This window comes from Coenobita brevimanus, chromosome 65 (genome assembly GCF_032717465.1).
Source record: "Coenobita brevimanus isolate Jiangsu-jjx chromosome 65, ASM3271746v2, whole genome shotgun sequence".
Classification (NCBI taxonomy): domain Eukaryota; kingdom Metazoa; phylum Arthropoda; class Malacostraca; order Decapoda; family Coenobitidae; genus Coenobita; species Coenobita brevimanus.
The window spans coordinates 45682336-45695265 of NC_137018.1; the positions used below are offsets into that span (position 1 = coordinate 45682336).

At 42.7% G+C, this 12930-nt stretch overlaps 1 protein-coding gene across 1 annotated transcript in view; it reads right to left on the bottom strand.

The window, feature by feature from the left end:
- Positions 1 to 4516: 4516 nt before the first annotated feature.
- msk (importin-7 msk) overlaps positions 4517 to 12930 on the bottom strand; it is a 161003-nt gene continuing 152589 nt past the window's right edge. Inside the window, exons 21-22 of the mRNA XM_080276609.1 lie at positions 4799 to 4942; positions 4517 to 4645 (exon numbers count right to left, since the gene is read on the bottom strand). Coding sequence (XP_080132735.1) covers positions 4581 to 4645; positions 4799 to 4942 — 209 coding nt within the window. The 3' untranslated portion in view covers positions 4517 to 4580. The remainder of the gene's footprint in view (positions 4646 to 4798; positions 4943 to 12930) is intronic.

Sequence of the window (12930 nt, forward strand, 5' to 3'; positions counted from 1 at the left end):
CTTTGGCAGACACAACGGGTGCTGTGGTTGAACCAGTGTTGCATACTAGTATGCTTGCACCCAATCTACACACGTCCAAAGCCACTACAACACTACAATCACATTCACAAGCACTTCTCACCCTACATGCAGTCTCTACCAGACAGCCTAAGCCACTGGGTAGAGATACATTGGCTGTATCGTCCCTGTTTCGGTAGGGATAGGCCGGTCCTGCAGTGGACCTCAACGGCTGATGATGATGATGATGATGATGATGATATATAGAGAGAGAGAGAAAGAGGACTTTAAGGAATGGGAAATGATCCCCTGAGTTAGACCTTACTAGGCCATATAGCCCTGGTAGGTGAAACACAGCAAGGAGAGTAAGACTAGAGACAAAAAGGCCCTTTTAGCCACCTCTTATGATAAGCAGGGATACTGGGAAAGTATTGTTCCCCTCACTACCATACAGCATTACTCTCCTAACGTGCGCTGCATACGTGGACCCCTTAGCATGGAGGGGGAGCATATCAGGAGAGGCAATAGCACCCTGAATTTCTTCCAACCATTCCTTACCTAGCCCCACCTCCAGCACATACTATGTCCCACAAATAACAAAACTCCTCCACACATACTTGAGACCCCCCAGCAAGGTTGGTCCTTTCCCACCTCTGTTTCTGCATACTCTCATCAACGCACCACATACATTAAATCACAATATCGCAGCCTATCCTACTGCATCTCTTCTGCACTTGGTTGTTAGAAATGTACAGTATATTGTACTGAAATGTTCTCTCTTTACTCGTTTTCTTTGGTGTTTCTCTCCCCAGCATACTGTATAATGTATATAATGCACTTCCAAACAGGAAAATAATGCATTCATAGACTTAAAAAGTTTATTAAAGCAACATGACTGATTTGTATGGTGAATGCAACAAGATTAAAAAAGAAAAAGGTAATATATATATATATATATATATATATATATATATACCATGAGACTATCTTGTTGATCCCTATGATGACTTTTTTTTTCTTTTTTTTTTTTCTTTTTATGATGGAGGGCAATGAGACCAAGACTAGAAGAAGAAAGTTTGAAGATGTGATGAACAAAGACAAACATTTCTAAATATAAACAGAGTCAGAGTATATTATTAAAAGAGTAGGCGAGCGAGCAACGTTGATGAGTAAGTTTGTCATATCCTAAGAGTGAAAAAACTATTTATAGTAATCAACATAAATAGATGTGACCCATAGCAGTGCTAATAGAGTCATGTGTCCTTAGAAGGGCTGCCACACCTGACCCCACCTGGCTGGCTGACTGGCTTGGGGTGTTTCATTATATTTCCTCTCTGTGCAATGATGGCAATTTGGTGAACAGTACTCTTAGGAATGATTCACACTTCCATCCAACTTCAAACAACTGAACAATGCCCATAGTTCACGACCACATAAACCTCTATCTTACCAATTAAAGTACACACACACACACACACACACACACACATAGTATCAGAGGCAGCCCAGGATGAGAGATCCAGCCAGGGGGAGGGCAGAATGTCACTGACCTATAGCAACAGCTAATGGAGGTCTGGCGGTGACTAGCATCACTAGTTGTCTCCGCCGTGGTGGCGTTGAGGTATAAAAATATATCTTTCTTTCTACTTAAATTAACTGATGTATTTACAAGGCCCATAGCACATGCTACTGCGGACCAAGGCCACTGTGATCCTTACAGAGTGGGAATGTGCATTGGGCAGTTTGGTTGATGCTGCAACACCAACACTGGCCAGGATGATAATGCCATCTGAGCAACACGGGGCTAATGGTGTGTCACCAGGACATCAACCAACCACCTGCATGTCCAGATAAATGAGCAACTGTGTCAGCCATCCTGATGCTGACATTATATCCTGAAAAATAACAAGTGCAGAGAAGTGTAATGCGGCATGCTAGCACATTACTTATTCCTAAAAACTGGGAACAGGCATTTTAATAGTATGTAGGTCCTAGACTGACTGCAGATCCAGCTACTATTTATGACTGAATAATTTTGTTTGTACAGTAGCATGATCAATAGGGTTACAGTATGAATTTAACAGCTACAAGAAGTCAGGAAAAGAATATCACAGATGGCCTTTGAAAATATTCAGAGCACAGTCTGCACATGGCACAACTGTTCAGTTAATGAGCTTCTAGTTACAGTAGGATACTGTACATGACACACATGCCAAGTCAAGCTTCTCGCACAACATCTTATCTGAAAGGAATCCCTCTCAATATTCTACTTTAGTGGACACAGTTCATCAGTTTATAATATCTAGCCTTTCAACAGAATTATAATATGCAACACGTGATATATACACACATACATACATACATACACACATACACACAAAAGGCATAATCAAGAAGCTCAACAATTCAGGTGTGAGAGTGACTGGACTAGATAGCAAAGTGCCCAAGGATCCCTTTTCGTAACATAGGCATCCTTTACAACAAAACAACAAATAGCTGCTACAAAACAAACTTCCTGAGCCATTGCATCACCTCAAGAATACACATGTGCAACAAAATCTCTTCCTGCTGACTTTTGCTACAAAATAAAATTGAGAGGGTTCTTGCAGTAACTATTCTAACACTGTGGAACCCATGTGCAACTTTTAACAAAACCTTGTATACTCATATATCAAGAACTTTTACTCAAAATCTAATCTAAGTTACTTTAGAGACTGGAGTCACATTTAAAATATCAACAAATACCAAAAATTACTCTACTTCAGAAGGGTAAAAGTCAGTTTCTACCTCAAATTATGTTACTACTTACAACATTAACAATCGTATTTCCTTTGAAGCTCAATTTAGTGATAAAATGCCATCACCACTTAAACAGCCATCAATGATTAGTTTTACAACACCAGCACCATATTTATCTCAGCTAGTGGAAGAATACACAAAATGAGCCTCACACTGAATATGAGAACAGATTTCTTGGACCTCAACCCCATACATTCTATTATCTGATCTCAGTAAAACATAAGAATATGCATAATTAGAAAAGATCAAAATGAAAAGTGTTGCATACAGCTTAAAAATACATGGAAGTGATAACTGTACAGATGGAAAGAATTCAAGAAATACTGTACAAATCTTATAAAATATTGCATTTCTAATGATGTAACAACACTTAATATTCAGCAGTGATTACATGGGCCACTTCTTAACCTGATCATACAGAAAGAAAACTGTACATGAAATACCTCATGTATCACAAAAATTACTGGAATCACCGACATGAAAACTAACACTGCAACCCAGATCTATTATGAGTATTACACACCAAAACTGGAAGAAGTGTAAGGCAGCAGTAGGAGCTGTGACACATGAGGGGGAGGGGGGATGTGGGTGGGGGCAGGGAAACAATGACTTAGAAGCCATCTCTCCCTCTAATGATAAATATTGAGAGCAGCCCGTGCCACCTCATCTCATACCGACCTACAGGTTTAGCTGTATTTTAATCACAGGTCTCTCAACTTCAGGGACTGTATAAAGACAACAGCCACATGCACCAACTGGGGTCATAGAGGAGAATTACTGGGGGTGTAATGCTAAGGGTGGTGGGAAATGCAGATATCCAATTAACATTTAACAGACACAAATTTACAAACATATACAGGTGATCAACTGATATCAGGTGTCACAACTGTACATTCCGGGAAAAGGTCTTACTGCTTTTTCTAAGTATCAGCTGATGGCATTTTGATTTACAATCCTTTTGTACGAACCAATACCATGATGGGATAAATGATAAGAAAATAAAAATGATAAGCATTTTCTATGAAGCTTTAAGTGTGTGTGTGGGGGGGAGGGGGAATGGGGGGTTTCTCACTACACAAAAAGGGAAGGAGGAGGGAGGTGATATATAATATTTCATTGCAGAAGATCAGAAGGGTATGGAGGGGGTGCGGTCGGTTCCAAAGGTGGGGCCACTCTTTTGTACGTAAGATCATTACTGTGCTCCAGTTCACTGTAAGCAAATACGAAGAACAACAAACATGGCCCAAAAAGTAATTACAAGTGCCTCAAATGCAGGAAGCTCCAGACTTTACACAGTGGTAACTGTATATTATATAAATAACCAACACAATCAATTGCTAGTACAGTGCCCTACCAATAATCAACCACAGCAGGAAATGTAACCACCAAGACATACAGTATCAGTGTACAACAAAGATACAGGCATTACAAGATTTTAACAAAGTGAATAATGATCAAGAAGAAGGAAGGATGAATAATGAAAGGATGGGGGAAGTCTGTATGCACAGACTGGCACACATTCAATGAGCTCACTCTATTTCACCGTACCTAAGACTCTATCACCACTAAACTTTTAATTAATCAACCAAGGAGCTGTGGTGCTGAGTAACATTCTTGGTGAACACAGGTACTGATAATAAATAATAATGTAAAAAAAAAAATCATTTATGATTACTAACAACATGAAAGATTAGCCGACTGAAATTATGCCTACAGCAATATTTACCTAAGGCACTAAAACCAAATCCACTACAAATGCACACTAGCCAAACTAATTACCATGATTAAGAACCAAAGGAGCCACCAAAATTGAAACTTGCAGGAACTGCTGTTTGCTGGAAGTTGTACCCTGAAATTACAAATTGGTATGAGTTTAATTAATAAAAGCATAATATTGAAAATTCAGTTCAAGAAGCCTGATGATCAACAGGTAATTTTGCACAGTAATGACTGTGATGGCTAACATTCTGTCCATTATATTACCAAGCGTGTGTGTATTCACCTCCACTCTGTTGGATCTTCTTGCTCTGTGCAGCAGCACGCCTCTGGTCTGCCAACGTGGCTACTTCCTGCATAATCTTTTGCTGTTCCTCACTCAGGCCCACTGTTAGGGCTTGGTACCATCCAGGATTAGTGCCTTCCATATCTAAGAGCAAGAATATTTTATTTATTTATTTATTATATATATATAATACTATGCCAACCATGTATTACATGTAATCCTAAATATTTATATCAGAACCTGGCTAAGAAAATTTACCATACAGAGTAGATCCTCACTACAATAAACCTGTATATAATAGATTTCTGATTTAACGAATGCCACAGAGACCACTGAACTTTCGACAAATAATACAATGGTCATTAAATGAGGTGCAATGAGTTGCAATACATGCTTCCTACCCTTTTCACTTCAACCTGGCCTGACATTGACCTCTCCCCATCACAAATGGCAAATTGTAACAACAGATGTATAGTAATGTGTTACTGTACTATAGTCAAGGCGCGCAACACTGAGATTGTTATTATCGTGCTCTGGCAACCTACCATTCAAAAGTGCGTCTGATTTCAGGTATGAGACGCTTGTGATTCATGTATAATATATTCCTGCATAATAATATGATTCATGTATAACATAATACAAAATCAGATGCACTTTTGAATGGCAGGTTGCCAGGGTATGATAATGAAAACCTCAGAGTCATGCGCTGCGACTATAGTCATAAAATGGTATGATATAGATGTGAAATAAGCTGCAAAAGGGCAAAATTATGGATCAAATTAGTGTAAAATGTGTCCACTCATGTGCTGCTAAATGTCCCACCACACACAGTCCGTTCACTTAACGTCCAGGGACCCATAGGAATATAACAGAAAATGGACTCGTAAGACATCATAAGACTGACTCTATCAGATACGTTTATGTGAAGCTACAGAATGTGGTGAATGTCTTTGGCATATCAGATAGAGACAGGATTCCAGGGGTTTGAATGGTGAGCAAATGGAGGCATCGCCCATTGGACTGGGCAAATTTGGGCTGTCTGAACACTGCTACGGTACTCCTCACCCTGCCCTATAATGAGAAAGGAGGTCATGATGATGATGATGATGATGGACTTCAAAAAAAAATAAAAAATAAAATAAATTTAAAAAAAATAAATTTGAAGAACAGGACATAGTAAGTGTATGTGGGCGCAAAGTAGTGCTGCTGCGTGACGGCCAGCCAGCATCCCAAAACAAAGCCATTACACTGCCAGCTGTACGATACACAGTACATGTATAACCTACACAGATACACTGTAATACTATTCATATATCTTAATATTTTTCTTTTTTTCCCTACTTACATAAAAGCATTGAAAATTATACCAAAAAGCAATAAAGAGTTTACTAACAAGCTGTAAAAAGTTTATCACATAACAGTGTCATCAACACCAGCCGCACGCAGCCGTGTCCAGTCGCTTATTTTATAGGCTATGTACAGTAATCCCTCTACTATCTGGACCCCCTCCCCCCCACTACCCGGATATTTTGGGCCTGGGACTTCATACCCCCCCCCCCCTCAAAAAAAATAATAACTAATTAAATAAAAAAATAAATAAAATAAATCCTATTTTTTTTTCCACCCATAATTTCAACTTGGCGCATGGAGCTGCGTTTTGCCGGGTAGTTCCAAAAACGTCCGGCATGGCAACGATGCTTCCTCCCCATTTCTCGCCCGTCCTTCATCGTGAGTGCACGCTTGTCTCCATGGCTGCCCATGTGCTCGTTTTTGTGGTGGTGCCCTACCTTCTGCAGGCTCTGCTGTTCCTCTCCTTCCTCTTCTTCGTGTGTGTAATGATGGCCCCGCTGCCCGAGAAGAGGAAACGAGTGGTTCTGACTCTGGAGAAAAAGAGGGAGATATTGGACAAGGTGGACGTGGGATGGTCGACGTCACGCATCCTCCGTCAATTCAACCTGGCCTGCTCTACCTTGTTTGATATCAAGAGATTCTGGGACAAACTTACCCAGTACAGGGCTGACTTCCCATCCAAGACCAAATGCAATGTGGAGAGGAAAGTTATGTTCACTTCCCGGTTTGCAGAAACTGACCACTCCACGCTGATTTGGTATCGTCAACAATGTGCTGCTGGTGTTCTGGTGTGTGGTACGGAGTTGAAGGCTGCTGCTGAGAAGTTTGCAGCGATATACGACACCCCAGTCTTCAAAACATCAGAGGGTTGGCTCTTCGCTTTCAAGTTACAGCATGGACTCATCAACTGTAAGGCCCATGGCAAAGCTCTGGACGCCAATGAGGAGGGAGCAGAACAGTTTCGACAGAAGATGAAGGGCTTGATCGACAGGGAGGGCCTCACTCTTGGTCAAGTCTACAACGCTCATGAAACTGGTCTATTCTATTGCTCGATGCCGACGAACACTCTAGCCAAGAAGATGGAGAAGCATGTACCTGGCTGCAAGCATTGCGAGCAACAGATATCTGCTTTGTGTTGTGCCAATGCTAACGGCATGCACCACCTCAAGCCCATTATTGTTGGCCGTGCAAAGCAACCTCGGTGTCTTCGTGGGGTGATGGACGTCCTTCCTGTCATGTGGTACTATTCTCTTGAAGGCTTGGTTCACAGCCAATATCTTCAACGACTGGTTTCACAGCCACTTCGTCAAAGAGGTCATCCATTACCAGAAGAACGCACTGGGAATCCCGCATGACCAGGTAAAGGCCCTCCTTCTTCTGGACAATGGACCTGCGCATCTGTCCAACAAGGAGTTGGTGGTGGAGAATGCCCGCACTAGGTGCATGCTTCTGCCACCTAATATGACTGCTCTCGTCCAACCAATGGACCAAGGAGTGATCGTGGCAATGAAGAGGCTGTAGTGTCGCAAGTTCCTGGACGAGGTGATGGTTGTTCTAGAAGACGAGGACGAGCGCAGGTAGGGACGGGACATGCAAGGCCAGCAGACTATGGAAAACCTTCCCCGCTACAACATTGAGTCTGCCATCTACAACTGGGCCAGTGTATGGAGGGAAGTCTCTGTCAAGACTCTGGAAAGTGGTTGGTCTAATCTGCTTCTTGCAGACAATGTGGTGCACGATTTTCTAGGTTTTAACATGGACGACTTCCATGCATGTCTTCGTGCGGCTGGCGACAATCTTGATGTGGACAAAGTACGTGAGTGTTGGATGACAACGAGGGCGATCCTGGGTACCATATCATGTCCGATATCGAGATCACATCTTCGGTTGCCGGTACAAGTACTGTACCCAGCTTGAAGATTCCAACGAGGACAGTGACGATGATGCGGACTCCTCTCAGCGTGCCACTACTCCAGCCATCCTCAAGCTGAGTGCACTCAGGGAGCACTTAGAGTTCATTTTCGACTACCTGGAACACCTAGACTGTGACAGGGAGATGGGCCCCCTGGGACTTGTGGTGGAAGTGTGCGCTTTCAAGCAGTACATCATCAATCGCCAGAATTGTCATTCCTTGCATCACTCAACCACTGACAGTTTTGTCAGGCCTGTTACCCCCACCGTGCCGAGCCCTGGCTCCACACCGCTGCCTCCTCAAGATAGGCCTTCCACCTCTAAGCCACACCCCAGGACATCAGCCACAGTGGAGTCGCCACTGGACGTGAGTTTGTGCCTCTTTTCGGAGTTGTCTGCAGTGGGTAGTCCATCACCACGTCTCAGCGACGCACCCTCGGCCACCTGCAACACATACTCTAGGACTCTGACAGTGAATTAAAAGCAAAAACTCGCTGCTAGACCAAATGGGAATTTACAGTGTTGCGTAGTGAAAAGAACACAATGTACAGTATTAAGAAATTACAAATCAGGGTGCAAAGGCTTCAGTGCAGAGTGCAACAGTGGTGAGAGTCAAGTACAGTAGAGTGCAAGTGAGAAAAAAATGCACAGTGTTAAGAAATTAAATTCAGAGTGCAAAGGCTTCAGTGCAGAGCGCAACATTGGTGAGAGTCAAGTAGAGCGCAAGTGAGAAAAGAATGCGCAGTGTTAAGACATTCAAGTTCAGTGTACAAATGATAAGTGCAGTGCAACACTGGATTGCTGTAGGTGCTTCAGGTCCACCTCACTACTGTCAGAGTCTGAGAGGAGGTGGGTTATTCATCGCGACAGCCACGGACTTGTTATAAGTACCCTGGATACTGCTAAATATTTTCCATACTCACCTCTAAATCCTCATTCTCTGGTTCCTTTTCATTTATTTTGTCCTTTCTGTCCCTTATTTGTGTGATTAGGGCCTTAAATAGGTGCTATGCATATCCGGTAGGGAGTTATGTAGGTGGTTTTCTGAGTTAGAATGGGTTATGGCCCATATGTACCAGTCCAGGAGGCAGGGGCCCACTATCCAGATGAACCCACTTCCTGGACATGCCTTTGGCTGTATTACATCGGAAAATGGGACTATTACTGTATGCAGAATTTCACGAGCTTTTATACGGTGTCTCCAGAATTTTGATATGACCAATAGTTTTTGAGTCAATTGACAAAATTTGTGAATGTGCACCCCCAAAAAGGCAGAGAGAAAGTTGACTATCTGAGCGCGCTGGCCTTGAAATAGACAACCTCCCCTATGACACACTTTATCCTAAAACTTAATACTTGGTTATTGTCTAAAACTGCCTCATTGGCATCCCTTCAGACCAAGAGTGACACGTGCATCACAGTGAGTCATTGGTTCCTCTTCTGCCTAACATCATTTTGACTCAACTTGTGTCATTGTGCGCAAGGGGGTTAATTGTGGCAGGCACTTCTACCCTTCAGAATTAACTGATTCTGACCAAACCTAGAAGCAATGACCTGTCTGACCTACTTGTGTCTGCAAGGTTTTGGTTGCTAGGCAATTACTTGTTGCCTAGCAACAGCCAAAAAACCATTTTTTTCATACTTTTCACGTTTCGGGATGTAGATGCATTACTAATGGGCAAAGAAACTCTTGACTTCTTTAGACGTAATCTTGGTCATTCCCTATCGGAAGTGTTCTATCCATTTCTCCCCTCTCTCCTCTAGTTTTCAAGTGGCAACCCGGCAAAGACTGGCCTCAGCATCCCTAGCAATCTTGTTTAACTTTGGTAAGCACTTCTACCCTTCAAATCACCCAATTCCAACCAAACCTGGATACAATGACCAGCCTACTACGTAGCTGTATCCACAAGGTTTTGGATGCTAGGCAACTACTTGTTGCCTAGCAATGGCCGCCTTAGCCCTTCCGTGGCCATGAGTCTGGAAATTGTCAGGACCCAGTGGCCAGACCCGACACCATTTTTTTTTTTTTTTTTTTTTTTTTTTTTTTTTTTTTTTACCAAACTGAACAGAAACGTCTGGTGCACCTGGCAATGCAATTTTTAGTTTCCTAAACCCATCCTGAGCTTTGCAATGAAGCACAAATAATTCCACAAAATGACTGCATAAACTATCAATCTATCTATTGCCAGATGCCTTACTCCCGTAAGGGATGGCCACAAAAAAATCACCTCCATGTCACCCTGTCCCCTGCCATTTCACTGCCCTACTCCCAGCTCACACCTCTCTCTCTCTCATATATCTCTCTACCTCATCCTTGACCTCCCTCTCCCTCTCCCTCCCTCCACCACCCCACTCACATAATCTCCTTCTCAGTCTCTCACTTTCCATCCTTTCCACGTGGCCAAACCACCTCAATGTGTTTCTCCTAACACTTCCTCTCACATCCACATCCACACCACAACGGTCCTTCACTTTCTCATTTGTCGGTCTTTCTCTACATGTGACTCCACAGGCTTCTCTCAAATAACTCATTTCCACTGCTCTCCCTCTTGACTTCTGTCCCCCCAACATGGTCCAAGATTCATTTCCATATGTCAGAGTTGGTATCACAATAGTGTCATGCAGTAACTTTTTCACTTCCATGCTCACTTCCCTGTTTCTTATCACTGCTTTCAAGGAACCAGCAACTTTTCTTCCTTGTTGTACCCTTTCAAGCACTTCACCCTCTAAACTTCCATCCTTACTCATCAGACTAACCAAGTATTTAACCCGTGGATTGCAAGCCACAGCTCAGACTAGGTAACATCGGGTTGCAAGCCACAGTTCAGGCTGTGCTGGCCGTGAATCACCGTTAACAACTCAACCCCCACGGAAACTTACGCATGGCGCTACACTAAGACAGACAGACATATTTTTTTTTTTTTTTTTTCCCCCCCCACCAGATGATGCCCTGGATGTTTATTTTCAAGTTTATAATAAACTAAAACATTTTTTTTTTTTTCACTACTCCCCTATGTAAACTTACACATGGCCCTATGCAAAGATGGAGAGAGAGAGAGAGAGAGAGAGAGAGAGAGAGAGAGAAATTTCCACCAGAAAATGCCCTGGATGTTTATCAAGTTATAAAAAATAAATAAATAAATATATAAATAAAAATTCTTCATTTTTTGCACACCACGGGGTGGGATAAAAAAAGGTACAGTAATTGCGCAATCCATGCGATAAATGCACTCACATTTTCCACTGCCTCCTCATCCAAAATCACTACATTCACCAACTTCATTTCTCTCGAAGACCATCACTTTACTCTTCCCTACATTCACCTTTACATGCCATTTCTTACACACTCTCCCAAACTCATCCACCAAGTCTTGCAGCTCCCCTTCATCATTACTTAACAACACAGTATCATCTCCAAACAACAGTACAGGGAGTTTCCAAACATTACCCTCTCTCATTAGGGCCACTCCACCATCCCCTGCCCTACTTTGTATCTCTTTTATAACCTCATCCATATACATATTGAACAACCATTGAGACATGACACATCAATGTTTCAATCCAACCTTCAAATAGAAACATTCATTCAGTTCACTATCCACATGCACTGCAGCCCTAGCACTCTCATACATATTCTTCAAGGCACTCAACAACTTCCCATCTGATCCATATATTCTTAATACTTTCCACAATCCTTGTCTATCCATCCTGTCATACTATCTATCTACCTATTGCCAGACGCCATAATCCCGTAAGGGGTGGTCATTTGTCTATCTATCTATCTATCTATTGCCAGACGCCTCAATCCCGTTTGGGGTGGCCACAAACAAATCGCCTCCACGTCGTCCTGTCCCCTGCCATTTCACTGCCCTGCTCCCAACTCACACACCCCTCTCTCATATACCTCTCCACCCCATCCCTCCATCTCATCCTCGGCCTCCCCTTCCCTCTTCCCCCCTCCACCTCACTCACATACACTCTCTTTGTCAGTCTTTCACCCTCCATCCTCTCCACATGGCCAAACCACCTCAGTGTGTTCCTTATAATGCTTCCTATCACATCCACATCCACACTACAATGCTCCTTTATATCCTCATTCATCAGCCTGTCTCTCCATGTGACTCCACAAGTTCCTCTTAAATAACTCATTTCCACTGCTCTCACTCTTGACTTGTGTCCTTCCAACAACGTCCAAGCTTCACTTCCGTACGTTAGAGCTGGTATCACAATACTGTCATGTAGTAACTTTTTCACTTCCATGCTCAATTCCCTGTTTCTTATCACTGCTTTCAAAGAACCAGCAACCTTTCTTCCCTGCTGTACCCTTTCACGCACTTCACCCTCCAAACCTCCATCCTTACTCATCACACTACCCAAGTACTTAAACGTACTCACATTTTCCAATTCCTCACCATCCAACCTCGCTGTACATTCACTGACTTCACCTCTCTCAAAGACCATCACTTTACTCTTCCCTACATTCACCTTTAGATTCCGTTTCTTACACACTCTCCCAAACTCATCCACCATGCCTTGCAACTCCCCTTCGTCTTCACTCAACAACACAGTATCATCTGCAAACAACAGTACAGGGAGTTTCCAAACATTATCCTCTCTCACCAGGGCCACTCCAACATCCACTACCCTACCTTGTACCTCTTTTATTACCCCATCCATGTACAGATTGAACAACCATGGAGACATGACACATCCCTGTTTCAACCCAACTTTCAAAGAGAAAAATTCACTTAGTTCACCATCCACATGCACAGCAGCCTTCGCACCATCGTACATACTCTTCACAGCATTCAACAACATCCCATCTACTCTATGTATTCTTAACACTTTCCATAATATATATATATATATTG